Consider the following 19142-nt stretch of genomic DNA (forward strand, 5'->3'; position numbering starts at 1 on the left):
AAAACCCTATCACTGCAAAAATTATTATTATTATTTTTTTTTTTTTTTTTGCGGGGGTTACTACAGATAGAGGAGGGGATCCGAGCAGCTCTTCTGGTGTCAAGCGCCCAGCCCCGCTGTATGTGTCCCGCTCTGCTCTGGGAACAGTATCAGGTGAGGATTTGAGACGGTCCACCTGTCAAATTCAGGACAGGCACCCCCCCCCAGTAAACAGCTGTATAATCTTAAGAGAACCATAGTAGAAAAACAGACACTACTTTCTGACCTCAGGCAGGTAGACAACGAGCTACAACCTTTTTTATCCATATCAACCGTCCTCTGAGCTGGGAAAAGGGCATTTTGGGAAAAAACATTGTTCTAAATGAGCAGACGGCGAAGAAACGGAAGCTTAGGGGCCATCTACGTGCAAAAACAAGACACCAGAGAAATATTCAATAAGTTCAGGTGTGGTGTCACCAAATTCACTGAACACAGTGATCGTCTCCTGCTGGTTATATTACAGCACTCAGTTTGGGAAAAATGTGCAACTTATATATAGAACTTATTTTAATGCGTAAAAAAAAAATCACTAAAATTTAATTTTTGCCCCTTTTTTCCCCAAACTGAGTGCTGTAGTATATCCAGCAGGACTCCACTGATGTGTGCAGTGAATTTGGTGACACCACACCTGAATTTATTGAATATTTTTCTGGTGTCTTGTTTTTGCACTTTGTAGATGATCCCTACGCTTCTGTTTTTATGCTGCCTGCTCGTTCGGGTCAATATTATTTTTCCAGCTCAGATGACGGCTCGTATGGGCAAAAAATAAGGTTGTAGCTCGTTGTCTACCTTCCTGAGGTTAGAAACTTGTTTGTTTTTCTACAACGTTTCTCTTAAGATTAGTGGACGGTCCCAGTCAAGCTCTTCACCTCACACCGTACCAGGAGCGGAGCGGGAGACACTCAGCTGGGCTGGGTGCTTGACACCATCGAGAGCTGCTCTGGAGGTGATCATATATACACGTTTTGGGGGTTAACACTTACAATAACCATGTTCAAATAACTAAGCTTCAAGAAATTTAGTTCTTTCTTTTCATGTAATGTTGCTGAAAAAGGAGGGTAAAATGTAATTACTTTTCTGAAGGTAAAAACAGTAATATTGCCTTGTCTAGTGCCGGGAGGTATGAATTTAGTAGTCGTCAATCAACCAGATATGTAGTTATTTTAATGACTTTTGTCTTTATTTTTTTTCCCCCCCATATGTCAGCTGTCTTCTGAGTCCTTGTGAGCCTCCATGAGTTTTTAAGTAATCCTGAGTAATACTTTACTTCTCGACATTTACTGTATACATGCTAACCAGTGTTGCATGTTGAACCATAGCCGAATCTATGAGATTCTCCCTCAGCGAATCCAGCAGTGGCAGCAGAGTCCCTGCATTGCTGAGGAGCACGGGAAGAAGCAGCTGGAGCGCATCCGCCGGGAACAGCAGAATGCCCGGCTACGTCTCACTGATATGGAAAGGCGCTTCCATGAGCTAGAGGGCATCATCGCCAAAGCCAAGCAGCAGGCTGTTCAGCAGGATGAAGAGGTGAGCTGATGACTGACTGAACACTACATGTAGGAGTGACCAGTGAAGCCCTGCAAATGAAGGATTATAATGCTTATTTGAAAACTGCTAAAATAAGTAAATGTTTGGTTTCCTAAAGACCCAGTGCCATAGAAAATTAGTGTGTAACAACAGCGTATCATTTTGTATGCAATTACGTTTAAATCTGTCACTGTCATATGCAGGAGTTTCTGTGTGATTAAAATTTAATGAAATATGCTCAGTGTTTAAAAGGACTGAATGAAATGGGTAAATAGAATATATTGTAGAAAATATATATATTTTTTATTATTTCTTATTAGTTAAGGTAGGGATTTGAAAAAGAGCCAACAGATACTGACCACAAACAGACAAAAATAAAAGGAGCCCTTTTTTAACCACAGGAATAATAATTTTTATTATATGGCTGTGACACTACACACACTCTGGCTGATTACCGGTCAGATATTTTCCCATATTGAATCGGTTTCCATGGCAATCATTCCGAAACGCATTTTCTTTACAAACCAGAAGCTAAAAACGTGATTAGAAAAAGCAAGTAGGACATGAACGTACTCCATAAATATCTAAACAGCATCTGAAAAAACACATTGAAAGCTTACCAGTTAACGACCGGACCATCTGTTAGCAAGTTCTTCACAAAGGTGAAGCGAACAAGTCTGACTACGAGCCGTCAGCAGCTTTCATATTTGGGTGACATATAAAATAAATAAATTATTAACCACACTTGCTTTGTCTGTACGGGGAAATATCAGACTGATGTGTTGTAAGTATGGACCGAGCGAAGCACAAATCAACTACATTTCTGGTTGATTTAAAAAATGCAAATCAACTAAATGTCCCATGTGTATTGCAGGAAATTACTATGCATTTCAGTTACATCTTGAAAACAACAACTTGCTTATGTCTCAGTCCGGCTCTTAATAGATCTGCCCCTGTGTGAGACTTCTAATACAGGAGTCTGACACACCCGTCTGGTCGCATACATGACTTTTGATGGTGACCATCGGATGGTCTTGCAATCTAACAGAAATATAATATTCCAAACCAAAGTTGTAAACATCTGAGTTGTCTTTGTTTTAGGTCATGTGGTATTTGATAATGAATTCTTGCTTTTGTGACAGCCAAAATAATTTTCTGCTCCAAGGTTCCCTTGCATGTGCAAGAGTTATGTCGCATTGGTAGCATAGTAGCTCTCAGCCAATCGGTGCCCATTGTTCAAGTTAGTAAATCAGTGGCTCAGTCTCAATTGATGAACATACTTCTACTTCTTTTTAGAGGGTGGTGTTAGAAAGAGAGGTTACATAATCAACACTACTTTTTTGAAGAAATTTTGTTTTTATTAACATCAAATGAAATTGCAATTTACAATTACTTTTTTAAAAAGAAAAAACAGCCAACACTCAACTATGTACATAGTAAAAACAAATGAATACAAACATTAAATATAAAGAGGGGGGAAAATAATTTATTCTTTGCCAGAAATAATATAAAGGAGAGGGGAAAAAGAACCCGCTCACCATGGCTCATAACATTGAGTGTGTATATACATAGCACTGTCTCGTAGAGATCAGTCAGTGTGTGTGTACTTAACTTACTCTGTCTGGCAAGGTTTGTAAGGTGGCCATTTTGGTCAAAAATGTTTCCCAGATGTGAAAAAACTTCTGTGGATGCTGTCAATGTATATTTAATTTTCTCCAGCTTGAGAAAGAGTACAATGTCTCCAAGCCATAGTGAAATAGTTGGTGGGTGAGGATATTTCCATAGTAAAGGCAAACATGTAAAGGAATGCCTAATATACCAGATGGTGAAGTAGGTACAGCCAAATGGAGCAACACTACTTTTGAGTTGGAGGCACTAAAGTATCATCTCATCTGAAAGAGAGAAGCATAGTGTAGTAAATCTGTCTGGAGTAGGCTGCCCTCCAAAACAATTACTGTGGATAAAGGAGACTAGTGAGAAACACCACGAAGGAGGAGCTGTGGGTCTTTGACTGTGATTGCACAATCTGCATTGTTTGTTGCATCACAAGCCACAGGTCTGTGGAATAGTAACACAGACAAAAACTTTGTTCTAAAGATGATGTGAAATTTTAGCTGCAGTTTGGCAGAAGGCAGGGGAGATGATAGCCGAGGTTTCACTTGAGTGATTTGAGTTCCACGGAGTGATGCATTTTTCTGAAGCATCAGGGTCTACTTGTCTGTTCAGTGTCGTCCTTGTTATATGCATTCATCTGGTCTGGAAAGTTTTTCAGCTTTTCTCTTTTAAAAAACAGAATGATTTAATATGCCTTACTGACCATAACGATATAAAAATATTGTACAAATGAGTCACAAATGGTATGTGTATTCGACCATTATGTTTTCTGTTTTGGAAGTGCATAAACATTGAATTTATTGAAGTTTCTGTTAGAAACCTACAAACCAATACTGATGATGCTCATGCTTTTTAAAGTGCAGTCACACATGATATAAAAATTTTTTTATCTTTTCTTTTTGGAGGTGATTGAAGGTGACAACGAGGACACAGACCTGCAGATCTTCTGTGTGTCTTGCAGTCATCCCATCAATCCAAAGGTGGCACTGAGACATATGGAGCGATGTTATGCAAAGGTGATGTTTTTTCTTGTAATCTACGAAGAGCAAGTTGTATGTTAAAACAAAGCCATACATGCATCTTCTAACATTTGTACTATAATGGCTGTCTCAACAGTATGAAAGTCAGACCTCTTTTGGTTCCATGTATCCTACAAGAATTGAAGGGTAAAGAAAATAAACTCCCAAAATGAGCAGTATTCTTTTTCTCCAAATACAGTTGCTTTAATTATAATTTTTTTCCACAGAGCAACCAGACTCTTCTGTGACGTGTACAATCCCCAAAGCAAAACATATTGCAAGAGACTTCAGGTTTTGTGTCCAGAACATTCAAGAGATCCCAAGGTGAGTGGAAACATGCTAATGACAAAACCTTCAGTCAGTTAGGAATTTTTGACTTAAGAGGAAAAATACTTCCAAGAACCAATGAGGGGAGGGAGAAAAAGAATTGGATCTTCCAAAAGACCTGTTTTGGCAAACAAAGTAAAAACCTTGTTACTGTAACTGTCAGTACTGACAATTGACACAACAGACCTGTGTGAGGGTTGTCTTTCCTGTGTGTGGGTTGCCTTTCTTGTGTGTAATAGATATGCAGCAAAACATTTGTGTGAAATATGCAACCATAGATCCTGTTGTTTGCTGTTTTTCTGTTTATACAGGTACATCTTAAAAAAAAAAAAGGATATTTTTTGTCAGGTATTTCAGAAAATGAAAATGTTTATTCTGGACTCGTGACATAGAAACTAAAATGCTTCAAGCATTTCTTTATGGTGTACAGCAAAAACGTTTTTATATATATATATATATATATATATATATATATATATATATATATATAATAGTGTTGTAGTCTGTGATTGTCACTGAGTTTTTAAAATGCCTATCGCAGGCTTTTTTTTATTATTATTACGACTTTGTGCAAGTTTTAAAAGTCCGCAGATACTGATCTGTATAACGGATACAGATCTGTGTCCTCGGATCTGAGGAAGTTGTGGAGAAAAAAAATGCCTCTCTCAAAGGGTTGCTGTTGCGACAGTTTTCATAAAGCTGGACTGGTTGGTTGCTCCAAGCTAAATGTAACATGTGGACATCGCATATTTTAAAAGCCACCAAGTTTTTAAAAGAAGAATTTTACGGCATGTCTGTGTCATGGAGTGATGCCTGAGAGAGGGAAAATGGCGAGAAAGACGGTTTGAAAAAGTTTGGTAAGGACAAGAGTCTGTGGAATTGGCACTGGGTTAAAGTTAAAGTTCATTGTCATGAACACAGATAAAAGAAATGGGAAAAGCTCACTGCATCTTGTGCCCTCAAGAAACACGGTAAGAATGTTTTTGTCTCGGGAAAATAAACATTGTACTGTTCCAACAGGATTTCAGACAAGATTATATGACTTATTTTAAATTAATGTAGACTCTTTCATTTGGAAAAAAAGACATTGTGGCTTTGAATGGATTTACAGGAATTTACACAAGGATATATGTGACTTTTTACCATGATTTTGAAAATATTCTCCAAGGTTCAGCTGTGGTTTTTGAAAATGCTTTAACAGTATTTTCAGTCTTCATGAATTTCATGTAGTTTCATAGTTTTGAGTTGATGCATAATTTTGTTTACAGTTAAAAGAAAAATCATTCCAGGTCCTACTTCCACGTCATATTCTGTTATTTCAACATTATCATTGACAGTTCAAATGAAAGGTTGAATCTAGGATCATTTAAATATGTGCTTCTTTTGAGATTTTTTTTTTCTTCAAGGAGATGCTGAAAATGTATCATTAGATACAAAATTAATTTGGTTTCTGGGACCCCGCAAACCATAAACCCCGGCTCATGGGGAGCTGCACCCCCCCCTTCTGAGACTCCCTGCAAATTTTCCTCAGATTTCACAATTTTCATTTCACAGCCCTGCCATCAGGTTGGATGGGGAGCATCGATGCACAGCCATTTTCAGATCTCTCCAGAGATGTTCAGTCGGATTCAGGTCTGGGCTCTGGCTGGACCACTCGAGGACATTCACAGAGTTATCCTGAAGCCATTTTGATATCTTGGCTGTGTGCTTAGGGTCATTGTCCTGCTGAAAGATGAACTGTTGCCCCAATCTGGGGCCAAGAGTGCTCTGGGGCAGATTTTCATTCAGGATGCATCTGTGCATTGCTGCATTCATCATTCCTTCAATCCTGACTAGTCTCCCAGTTCCTGCTGCTGAAAAACATCCTCACAGCATGATGCTGCCACCACCATGCTTCACTGTAGGGGATGTTGCCTTGTTCCCTCCAAACATGACGCCTGGCATTCACGCCAAAGAGTTCAATCTTTGTTTCATCAGACCAGAGAATTTTGTTTCTCATGGTCTGAGAGTCCTTCAGGTACCTTTTGGTAAACTCCTGGTGAGCTGCCATATGCCTTCTCCTAAGGAGTCACTTCCGTCTGGCCACTCTACCATACAGGCCTGATTGGTGGATTGCTGCAGAGACAGTTGTCTTTCTGAAAAGTCCTCCTGTCTCTTGGTCACCTCTCTGACTAAAGCACTTCTCCCCTGATCGCTCATTTCAGATGGACGGCCAGCTCTAGGAAGAGTCCTGTGGATCTGAGCTTCTTCCATTTACTGATGATTGAGGCTTCTGTGCTCATTGGGACCTTCATAGCAGTCGAAATGTTTCTGTACCCTTCCCCAGATTTGTGCCTTAAGACAATCCTGTCTCGGAGGTCTACAGACAATTTCTTTGACTTCATGCTTGGTTTGTGCTTTGACATGAACTGTGGGACCTTATATGTAGACAGGTGTGTGCTTTTCCAAACCGTGTCCAATCGACTGAATTTAGACCAGGTAGACTCAAATTAAGTTGTAGAAATAGCTCAAGGATGATCACTAGAACCAAGATACACCTGAGCTCAATTTTGAGTTTCATGCCCGTGAATACTTATGTACATGTAATTTCTTAATTCTTTCATTTTTAATAAATTTGCAAAAATCTAAAAAAAAAAAATCACATTTTTGTTATGGGGTGTTGTGTGTAGAATTTTGAGGAAAAAGTGAATTTTATCCATTTTGGAATAAGGCTACAAAATGTGGAAAAAGTGCAGTATTGTGAATACTTCCCAGATTTACCGTATTTAAATAATATATAAATAAATAAATATATATATATATATATATATATATATATATATATATATATATATATATATATATATATATATATATATATATATATATATATATATATATATATATATATATATATATATATATATATATATTGACAATTTATCCCACTCATTAAATTGCTTAACAGATGTTTCAATTGGAAGGGTCTGAAACAAGTATAATATTCTCGGCAAAATATTCATCTTTCTTGACTCAAAACTTAGTATTGGTGTCAATCCTCTTAATTTTTGACTCAATTGGCTAAAGTTTAGAGCATAAAGATTTATCAAATCTTTTGGTATATTGACCCCTAAATATTTTATGTATTCTTGGTCCCACTTTAATTTGATTCTAGATTTTATGAACTGGTTTGGCTTGTACTGAAAACCTTGAGTCTTTTTAATGTTCAATTTATAGCCTGAGATAGAGCCAAAATCATCTAAGAATGACAATAGTTTCAAAAAAGAACTGTCTCCACTTGCCAAATAAATTAAAACGTAATCTGCAAATGAGAGATTTTGTGTTCTCAATAAAACATTTTTATGCCTTTAATTCTATTGTCTTGAACTTGTCTCACAGATCTGATCAGATGCATTACATAACCACTGTTCTAAACAAATACTGTAAATAAAAGACTATGGTCATGATGATCAGTAGTGACAGTACTGAATGCAGCTAGTGAGGAGGCAATGAGCTCTGGAGAATCTCTAGTCAGTCATATAATTAGGAAGTGCAGTGGGCCTACCCTACTGTGAATGGAGGACACATCAGAATGTTCATGTCAGACTAAGGATTGTGAGAACAGCCTTCACCTTCTCAAGAAATAGAGCAGGAGCTCTATTGGTGGTGGGGTACCCCTGCCAGACCTAAAAAAGGGGATGCTTCAATAAGCATTGCAAAAAGTAATAGACTAATTGGACTGCCCTGTCTTGTTCCTCTTTCTAGGTCAAATGAATTTGAAATGGCTCCATTAATGTTAATTCTTGCGTTTGGGTTGCTAGACAGTGCTTGAATAGTTTTAATAAGTCTGGTGGAATCCAAATTTTTGTAATATTCTATATAAAAACTCCCAACTAACTCGATCAAAAGCCTTTTCTGCATTGAGACTTGATAATACTGCCTGAATTTTATTTTTAACTATATGACCTATCATATCACAATGTTCGTCTAATATAGTCTTGTCCTGCGAATATTGCCTTTGGTCTAGGATTATTATCTGTGGAAGGATATTTTCCATTCTTTTTGCCAAAATATGGATAAAAATTTTGTAATTTTGGTTCAGTACACTTATTGGCCTATAGCTTCAGCACTCCAATTTATCTTTACTCTCTTTTGGTATCGGTGAGATCATTGCTTCTTTCCATGCGGGGGGAGTTATGCCTGTTTTTATCACATAGTTGTATGTGGCCTTCATTATAGGGATCAAGTAGTGTTTCATTTCCTTGTACCACTCTGATGGGAAACCATCTGGCCATGGTGCCTTATTGGATTTTAAATGTAATATTGCCTTTTTAATTTCTTCATCTGTACTTTCACTAATAAGGCATTTGTTTTGTTCATACCTCACTTTTGGTAGTTTTATCATGTCAAAAAAGGCTTCTGTCTTCAAATTATCTGTTTTGGGTTGTTTTGAAAAAGTTTCAAATGCTTGTTGGGTATTTTTTGCTTTACAATGTATGAAGTGTGTTATGGGATCCCTTATCTGAAACATTATAATGTTGTAGCCTGATGGGGTTTTTTTTCCTCCTCATTTGTAGACGAGTAGTTTTGCTGAATTCACCCCTGCCTCATAGTGTCTTTGTTTTAGAAAAATCAACTTGTTTTTAATATCATTTGATTAGATTTCATGTAATTCGTTTTTTTCCGTTTCTTTTTATTCCTTCATTCAGTATCTATTTATGCCCGTTTTCTCATTTTTTTTTAATCAGTTTGTAACCTTTCCAATTTTTCTTTTCCATGTTTCCGATGCTGTAATTTATCACCCTGTCTAAATCTCTTAGAAACATAAAGTAATCAAACCTAGAATATACAGAATGTGGGTGAGGGGAAAAAAGTATCGTCCCTCTTTGTTGGATTTAGATCTCCCCATATGTCTTATAGACCGCGCTCCCCCAACATTAACTTTTATATTTTTGGCCATTTTCTTCTCCTTTGAGTGATGATGTTTTGATGTATCTAGAGTGGGATAAAGTCCAACATTAAAAGTCTCCTCCGCAGATTAGAATGCCCTCTACCTCTGAAATCAACAGGTCAAAAATGCATTTATAAAGTTTCCACTGAGCTCCTGTAGGAGCATAAATATTCAAAAAGTAACCAAGACACCCTGCAGGTTTCCCTGGATCAGTACAAATCTTCCATCTGTGTCCCTCTTTACATACACTCAAAATTAAATTTCCATCTTTTGCTTTAATCCCTGTAGCAGTTCTGTCCTTCATGAGGGTACTCTTGGTGATTGGTTGCCTGAATATGTGCTACAGTCGTGTCAGTGTCTGAAAACAGTTTCAATTTTGCTGCTTAGGGAAGAGGAATTTATTTATTTATTTATTTATTGTGGACACAGGTCCTTGCCAAAACTGCAGTCACTGCATGGGGGGAGGAGGGGGCATGGGATTAAAAAGCCACAGGTTCCTGACCACCAGTCTAGAATTTATCTTCACTTTCTGACATAGCTACCAAAAAATATTGAACTTTTTTAACAATATTCCTTTTTTTTAAGATGTACCTGTATTTTTATAGTTTTTTTTTTTTTTTTTTTTTTTTTGCACATTCAGTCACCATTAGAGGTCTGCTGTGCTTCTTTAAATATGTAAAGCTAATACTAGGATATGTAGGTGGCATCGCTGTTGGACTCTTGAATGGCATGAGTTTTGCAGTGTGTTTTGGTGTCTTATTGGCATTTTTTTTTTACTTATGCAGTCAAACTATGAATCTCCCCGAAAAGTTGATTTTGATCATATTGGTGATCCAAGGTTGTGAATCCTTTGTTTGAATACTGTGGGACAAAATTACAGTGGTCACAAAGAAAACTATTTTATAACTTAATAACAAGATTCAAAGCTATTACGGCTTTAATAACGACATGCTAAAGGCACCTTGACAGTTGCGCAGATTTGATCTCCACACTGCTGTGCAGTTTGTTGTCAAACGCGTCCAGCTTGACACCACACTATATAAAATAATAATTTCATAGGCGATGAAGCATTTGCTTTTAGAACTTGGCAGATGAAACCATTCTTTCGTCACTTCAAGAATCACAGAGACATTATCAACGGCTACGGGTTGTCTTGTGCGCATCAGGTGGTGAAGAATGCATTTGGAATCTTGTCTCAAAGGTAATTTTTTATAATATGTACAGTAAAACTTGCCTAAACTGTCATCTTATAAACCAGATATTCGCACTCACTGGACAAAAGCAAAAGTCCCAATGTTTTTGAAAGGTTTTCCATGTAATGAATGAACACAGTATATACGGGATTTTGTGTAACGGATTTCCACTCACATCGGACAAAATGTCCTATCCGATCGCAATGCATTTCCATTAAAAACGCCTCAGATGTACTGGACAGAGCAGTCTGGACGTGCCCAGTAACAGAGGTACGAAATTAAGTTCAGCACTGACACTCGCTAATTGGAGGAATGTGGGTACCATATTTCTGGGATTAAAAGGCTGGGCATCTCTTCCCCCCCTCAAACCAGACACGGGACATAAATGAGGCAAGGTGTAATTCAAGGCAGGATTAACAAAATGCTGTGTGTTGCCTGCACTGTAATATGGTGTTAAGTTTCACACATAGCCCTCTGTGTGATGAAACGAAGACAACCGCTTTAGATCACAGCCCTCTGCGGGGCTGCGAATCATCCCCGTATGTTAAAGCCCCTTTCGCACCGGGGTTGCTCCCAGTTGCATCGTGCATCATTATGACGACGCCTCGTGGAAGCAACCTAGTGCCGAGACAATGCAGCTCGGTGCCACAACAGCGCGAGGGCCGCAAACGAAAATGAAACGTTTAATTTTTTTTTGTGTCCTCTGCTCGACGCAGAATTAAGTGGTTTCAGTGCAAGTCAGAGCAACAGGACGGTACTCAGCATGACTGGAAGCCACACACTCACAAGACAACGTTACCCGACGCCAATTTATGATTCCTGCTGTGTTCCATTGTTCCCGCAGTATAAATCACGCAGGATTGTTTTTACCATGTACACAATGCAGTAAAACTACATGCTCAAAAAACACAGAAAAAAAAATGCTGATTGCAGCAGCTGCTCCTCCTTGCTGCTCCTTTTCACAAAGGAGCAGGAGCAAACACTTTATAAATAAAATAAAATCCATAAGTCCTGCTCACAGACTGATTGCAAGAGACAGGAGATGTCCTCATCCAGTTAAAAAGTCCGGACATCTCCAGTCCACTCACGGACGATTCGTTCACGCGCACATGTGAACTTAAAAAAAAAAGAGACAAAACTGTCTGGCTGCAGGCAATTAGTTCCTTGTTCTCCGTTCAAACTCTCTCATCACAGTTAAAAAAAAAAAAAAAAAAGGACATACAAGGTCTATTAGAAAAGTATCCGACCTTATTATTTTTTTCAAAACCATATGGATTTGAATCACGTGTGATTACATCAGACATGCTTGAACCCTCGTGGGCATGCGAGAGTTTTTTCACGCCTGTCGGTTACGTCATTCGCCTGTGGGCAGTCTTTAAGTGAGGAGTGGCCCACCCTCTCGTCTTTTTTTTTTTTCATTGTTTAGGAATGGCTCAGAGACTGCTGCTTTGTTTGATCAAAATTTTTTCAAAACTGTAAGGCACAACTGAGTGGACACCATTCGATAAATTCAGCTAGTTTTCGGTAAAAATTTTAATGGCCGATGAGAGATTTTGGTCTGGTAGTGTCGCTTTAAGGACAGCCCTGACGGCGATCTGCGCTTCGAGGCGGCAGCGTCTCGCCGTTTCAAGTTGAAAACTTCCACATTTCAGGCTCTGTTGACCCAGGAAGTCGTCAGAGAACAGAGAACTTTCAGAAGAAGTTGGCATGAGGAGTTTATGCAGACATTCCAATGTTAACGGACATTTTGTAATGAACCCGACCGCGGGGGGTCGCGACAGGAAAAACACCTCCGTTGGAAACCTTAACGGGCAAGTTGGAACATGCCCAAGCTGTTAAACAATTTCTCAGTTACTCACTTGTTGAAAGCCATCAAAAGCTGCCTGAATTTTACAAATGGTTTTCAACACCAAGGTGTTTTTCCTGTCGCGGCGCACACAGATTCGCCGAGTCGTCACGTAAATGACTCGGCGAATTTACGCGCACGTCTTTCATTACAAAATGTCCTTAAACAGTGGAATGTCCGCATAAAGTCCTCATGCCGGCCTCTTCTGAATCTTCTCTGTTCTCTCACGACGTCCTGGGTGAATTAAGCCTTAAATTAGGATGTTTTCAGGTCGAAACAGGCCGACGACGGCGCCTGGAAGCGCTGCGCGACGTCCGCTCCGTGGGAAGTCCTTACACGGACAGAAACACCCCATAATCTCTCATCAGACGTTAAACTTTTCACCGAAAACCAGCTTAATTTCTCGAATAGTGTCCACTCAGATATTCCTCACAGGTCCAGAAAAAATTTTGATAAAGCAACGCGCACCGTCTCGAGCAGCGTGTGAAACAAAGGAATTCAGCCAAGAGGGCGGGACCACATCTCACTCAAGGCCTGCCCACAGGGAAATGACGTCACCGACACGCGTGAAAAAACTCAAGCATGCGCACTAGGGTTCAAGCATGATTGGTGTAATCGCACGTCATTCAAATCCATACAGTTTTTAAAAAAATAAAAAGGTAGGATACTTTTCTGATAGACCTCGTAAGTCCTGCTCACAGACTGATTGCCAGAGACAGGACATGTCAACATCAAGTAGAACTCCAGACATCTCCACATTTTCTCACGGACAGTTCATTTGTGCATGCGTGGTCAAAGGAGGAAAAATAAACTAACAGAACTCAGAGCGCAGCCCTGCAGCTCAGCACAAGAACACATATAAAGTAGAAGAGAACCTGCAGGCTGCGTTCTCACCTCCTCTCTGCCCCCTGCTGCGCACACCTGACGCAGAAATTCTTGCATCGTCATAACGCAACAGGGAGCAACCGGGACCAGCCCTGGTGTGAAAGGGGCTTAATACGCAAAGACTGCAATTGGCTGTGATGTTACTTTTACGTTTTCACTCCTTCTTACCCAGTCATATTTTAAAAGTTTTTGAAGTCCACATTCGATCATGAATCAAATCAAATAACGCGTGGCAGAAAAGTCTGCAAATTTCACAACACCGAGCCTGGAAAAAGGTGGCACACCACAGTGGCACCCAAGATTGCGTGCCACTGCGGGGATCGAATTCGTGCAAGTACCAAGGTGGTTTAAGAATAGAGTCCAGTTTGTGTGGGGCATTAATTGTTTTTCATGTTATCACCAGGTTCCAGTGGACGAGGTGTGTGGATGTCCTCTGGTGAAGAATGTGTTTGAACTGACAGGGGAATACTGCAGGGTCTCCAAAAGGAAGTGTAACAAACATTACAACTGGGAAAAGCTGAGGCGAGCCGAGGTGGACTTGGAGCGAGTCAGGGTGGTGAGTTAAAAATCTTTTTGTGTTTGGCTTTTTTGAAGTAGGACTGGGATAGTTAAAGGACATTCACTATTTACAAACCTTAGTCATATTAAAACATTGCTACTGATCAAGCCTCAGAATGTTCTGCTCACCTTTGACAATTGTCTTCTTGAGCAGAATCCACACGTGGTTTCTAAGACTGGTCCCATGTTGAGGTGAACCAGTTTCTTAAAAAAATACACAGAGCAGGCCTTATTTCTTTAGACATTGTTCCATTAACACATTGACGTTTAAAAAGAGAAAGGTTGCTAGTGTCATTTATTTATTTTTGCTATTTTTAAGATATGGTGGATTTTTTTTCCTCTTTCTCCCTAATCTGTCTGCTTCAGTAATCCTCTGTCGAGATGTGCTTTGCTTTTGTGATATGCAGTGAAGGTCAACGGGTCATGTATCATGCAGAAGGGTGTCAATGTTGTGAATGTGAACATGACTATTAACATGTTAAGAGCCATAGTCTGTAACTGTGGAATGTTTTATAGAAGGGGGTGATATATCATGTTTCAGTAGGTCACTGAAGTTTTTTTTTTGTTGTTTTTTTTTTTTGTTTTTTTTTTTTAAGGGAAAATCATGTTTTTTATCCAAAGATCCCTTTGGGTGGAAAATTATGGCCCTTTTTAGGGTAGGGGTTAAAGGGGTCAAAACAGTGACATAGTCAAAATATGGATTTTGAACTTTGAATATCTTTGTGCGCCATGAGTAAGCCTCATTGATCTTATGGTATATGAATGTATGGATGGAGTTCTCCCATTTAGCGTTATTTTTTTCCAAGGCTAATTGAGGGTGGCATTTTGGGCTGCATTTGGGACCCTCCCAGGGCCTGCGCCCTGAATAAGCCTTGCTCATTTATGCATATTTGGATACACTGGGACAAGTTCTTTCCAAATTTGCATAAATGGTGGTAGCTTAGTTTGGGCACTTTTGTATAGGTGGCGCTCTTTATGTTAAGAACGCGGTATTTGGCGATTTTCATTTGGCCATATCTCGGTGCGCCCCCTATGGATTTCAGTGAAACTTGTTTTATGTTCCACTGTATCTCTGCTATTCATGATAAAGATATCAAGAAGCCTTCTGACATCCTTATCAGTGCATTGTTGCCACCTTCTGCATCAGTCTGTTATAGCAGCACTAAATCCTCTCACGTCCAGTGACAGATTTTGTTTTCCATGCGATCGACTGGAACTCGGCCTCAATTCCAACCCCAGCGCCATTTCCTCATCAAGTCACCAAACATCAAATAAACATCATTAACATTAACTTGATTGTTTTACATTACAACAGTTACATTCACTTTTCTTCTAACTTGCTATATTCTCTCATTTTATCCTCATGCATCCTTTTGAATCCATAAACATTTGTACATTAAATTTCTTCATTCAATGCATTCCAATAAACAATGTCCCTCCATAAACAGAGGGACACTTCTCTTTCATAGTTGTCCATGCAAACATAGTCCGAAAACAATATTTTCTTCTATGGCAAACGGCCTGTGTAACAAGACTAAATACAGTTTGGACATCATCTGGCAAAGTTCCATCCTAGGCTTCCACATAATAAGTGCAACTTTTAAGTCAACAAGATCCTTACATTTTAGTTGACTAGTTTCAATAAACAACTTATTAGTATGCCCTCTGTAACCTTTTTTGATGGTAATACTAATGACTCTTTTTTGTAACAGGTACAAGGACTTAGTGGTACTGCTATATGTGTTACCCCAGACTTCAGTGCAATAACAGAAGTATGGGAGAATCATTGCGCAATATAGCATACACAACAAATTGCAGTCAGACAAATCTTTTACTTTAAATAAAATGCCAATACGATTCACAATATTAAGACAACTTATTTTCATTAAACCTATTTTTCACTTATCATTTCTTCTCCTATTCTTCCTATTATTTCCAATAAATTACTTCCTGAGTGATATATACTGATATCATCAGCAACCAAGAAATTTAACATCTTCGCTGATTCACTAATAAACAAAAGGAAAAGCAAAGGCCATAAAACAGACCCTTGCGGGACTCCACATATGACCTATCTACAATCAAAATTTAACCCATTAATATGTACATACTGTTGACGGTTTGTAATATAACTTTGAAGCCTCTGGTATGCTGTGCCCCTAATCCCATACTTATATAGTAAGTCCCTTCGGCTGCTCCCTTGTTTTGCACTCGGGGTCGCCACAGCAAGTCCAAGGTGGATCTGCATGTTGAATTGGCACAGGTTTTACGCCGGATGCCCTTCCTGATGCAACTCCACATTACATGGAGAAATGTGGCAGGGGTGGGATTTGAACCCGGAATGTTCTGCACTGAAACAAAGCACATTAACCACTTGGCCACCGCCCCTGCTCTAATCCCATACTTATATAATTTTAATAATGACTCATGATTTATGGTGTTGAATGATTTGTGTAAATTGATACACACTCCAAATGTAATTTAATCTAATTTTAATTTTATTTAATTTTATACAAGTCATTGTTTAGACGTAATTTTCTTCTCTTTTTTACCTGTAGTGGTACAAGTTGGATGAGCTGTTTGAACAGGAGCGCAATGTCAGGACTGCTATGACCAACAGGGCAGGTCTGCTCGCTCTGATGCTGCACCAAACCATTCAGCATGACCCCTTGACAACTGATCTCCGTAGCAACAAGGATCGTTAGTCAGCCTAATCTGCATTAGTTTTGTGGACACTGTTATGACTGTATATAATATGAGAGATCTAAATGGTAATCTGGGTAGAGACTAATCTTAAACTGCATTCACATGTTGGAGTGTAAATTTCACTGCTAGATGTAAATGGCTGCTGGAGCCGCATGCTCTGATGGCACACACTGTCCAAAGCTGTCATTTCTGGATGTTGATTGATATCCAACAACAGTCAACGCTGCACAGTGATGGATGAATTCGTTCAGTGTAGACACATTGAAAGAATTGCCAGAGCAGTCAGGCTTGTAATGAACACTGTGCTAAAGGCTAAAATGTCATTGTATCTTTTCATGAAATACATTATTGCTCATCCAAATAATTTTGCAACATGTCCACATCTCCCATTCTGTATTTTAACATTTCCCATAATCCCCCTGCACTTCCAAGAATCCACCGTGGCACCAGCAGAGGTCCGGCGTCTCAAAGTGTATGTCAACAATGGCAAAGTAAGGATGTGAATGGCGCCAATTCAGCAAGTTCACGAACAATTATGATGACACATTCTCTCAAGTTGAGAGGATTATCTAGAAGAGGTGTAGCACCTGTGATGAACTTCTGTTGTGCCCCGATGTTGTCTATACTTCAGGTGGTGGGTTTACATTGTACCCTGAACTGGAACTCTGCTGAAACCGACCTCTCGTGTGAGTCAGGGACTGAGACGCCGCAAGATTCACAACTGTGAAACACAGAATAGTAACTAATGCCAGTTCTCACTTTCACAGATATGCATCCCCATTGGTCACAGTCTAATACCAGCCACTTTGTCCATACCTCGGAAACAAACCCTTAGAGGGTCTGGGAGGGTGTCTGTAATGAACTGGGATGTTTCATCATTGTGCTGTGGTCTTGTTTTATTTTAACTTGTGGTGGGAATTTCAGCATATTTAAAAATGCATTTGTTTAACATATAACCCCTTGCATTTCTGTGGCATTTATAACATGTACTGTACGTACCGTGACATCACCAGCAGGAGTTCTGGCAGCGCTACAGTTATTCTCGGAGTGTAGTACGGTTGTTTTTGCACACATCACATGGCACAATCTGACACATTGTCATCAGACTCACACGTCAGTTTGTCACGTTACAGACTGTGAAAGTGATAACTGGGCTTTATGCATCCTCAGCCACTGCAGGTGTCAGTGATTCTGCTGTAGTGACGAAGGGCTGTTTGCCGATCAGTATGTAAATGCAACACAAGATTATAACAAGGTATTCCTGTTAAGTCTTTTACAACTCTAATAATTAGCTTCCTTGGTGATAAATTTAAATGTTTTGTGGTAAACTGATTGTTGAAAACTGCTGTTAAACATGATTGCCCAAAATAAACAATTTGTTGCAGGTAATGTTTTTGTGGAAAGACTATTTACTTGTTTACTTTTCTACATACGTTGTCTGTGATTAGCATGGACTTTGCAACTTGACCTGAAATGTTAACATTGCTGAAGAAATTACATGAAACATGATGTACTTTTGTTGCAGTAAGCAGTTGAAGCCTTAAGAAAATACTTCTGAAGCTCCAACTTGTAGTTGTTATGGCATCTGGTGGTCTTTATCTTCAGGCGACAAGTCTGTCCTCACCTTGCTGAGGTCCATATCCCCAGGTGACACCTTGCCAATTATTTTGGCCAAAATTGAGATCAGTTATTTAACAGGATTACACATTAACTTTCAATACATCCAGCTTTTACTGATTTTTTTTTTTTAAACATTTTAACAATAGATTTTATTTCAATAAAACTTTTTTTTAAGTAGTAGCCACCTGCTGCTTGGCTTTATTACATGCCAAAAATAAAGCATCATTGTATAACAATTTTGTCTATATTAAGTTGTAATTGTTGGAAGCCAAAATTGTTATTGACACATTAACACTTACTCTCCCAGCCATACATGGAGTTGGATCTTCTGTCCTAAGTTCTACTGTTGTATTTCTGTTATTGGTGTTATGTTTAGGCCTGTGTCGGTGAAATTCTCTGCATTTTATAACAAATTCCAGAAACAGAGGGTGTTAAAGCCCAGTAAGATGTATGTTTGATTTATTAACTGTAAATAAACAATGCTTTTTTTTTTTCTCAGTTCATGGACTCTAGAGCCTTAAACATCAAACGTGGTGATCATTTTGATGCATTCACTTGCGTTGAACACGGCAACAGCGTGCAGAGGTGTTGTATATTTCCATGTCACACTCTGGCTTTTTGAGGGCTTGGTGAACAACGGGGACAATCGCCATTATGGATTCGTGAGAGGAAAAGTGAAGCACTACCACAATATTAACAGGAAAAAAAAAAAGCAGAACGAGTGACAGACGTCACCCTGCTGGGAGGGGGAAAAAATTTTTCCAGCAACTTATGCGTAAGATGCTAGGTTGAGCTGAAGTGGCCACATTTCTGCACTCAGTCACCTGTGTTTTGGCCTGATGCAGCATTTCTATTGGATGTATGAAGCCACATCACAG

The 19142-nt window shown here is 39.1% G+C and overlaps 1 protein-coding gene across 1 annotated transcript in view; it reads left to right on the forward strand.

Annotated features, from left to right (window-relative positions):
- The window catches only part of cxxc1b (CXXC finger protein 1b), a 35165-nt gene extending 17132 nt beyond the window's left edge, over positions 1-18033 (forward strand). Inside the window, exons 9-14 of the mRNA XM_034167287.1 lie at positions 1359-1566; positions 4086-4196; positions 4297-4346; positions 4427-4523; positions 13784-13936; positions 16497-18033. Of these exons, the coding sequence (XP_034023178.1) occupies positions 1359-1566; positions 4086-4196; positions 4297-4346; positions 4427-4523; positions 13784-13936; positions 16497-16643 (766 nt within the window). The 3' untranslated portion in view covers positions 16644-18033. The remainder of the gene's footprint in view (positions 1-1358; positions 1567-4085; positions 4197-4296; positions 4347-4426; positions 4524-13783; positions 13937-16496) is intronic.
- Positions 18034-19142: the final 1109 nt, after the last annotated feature.

The sequence above is a fragment of the Thalassophryne amazonica genome, chromosome 3, assembly GCF_902500255.1.
Source record: "Thalassophryne amazonica chromosome 3, fThaAma1.1, whole genome shotgun sequence".
Classification (NCBI taxonomy): domain Eukaryota; kingdom Metazoa; phylum Chordata; class Actinopteri; order Batrachoidiformes; family Batrachoididae; genus Thalassophryne; species Thalassophryne amazonica.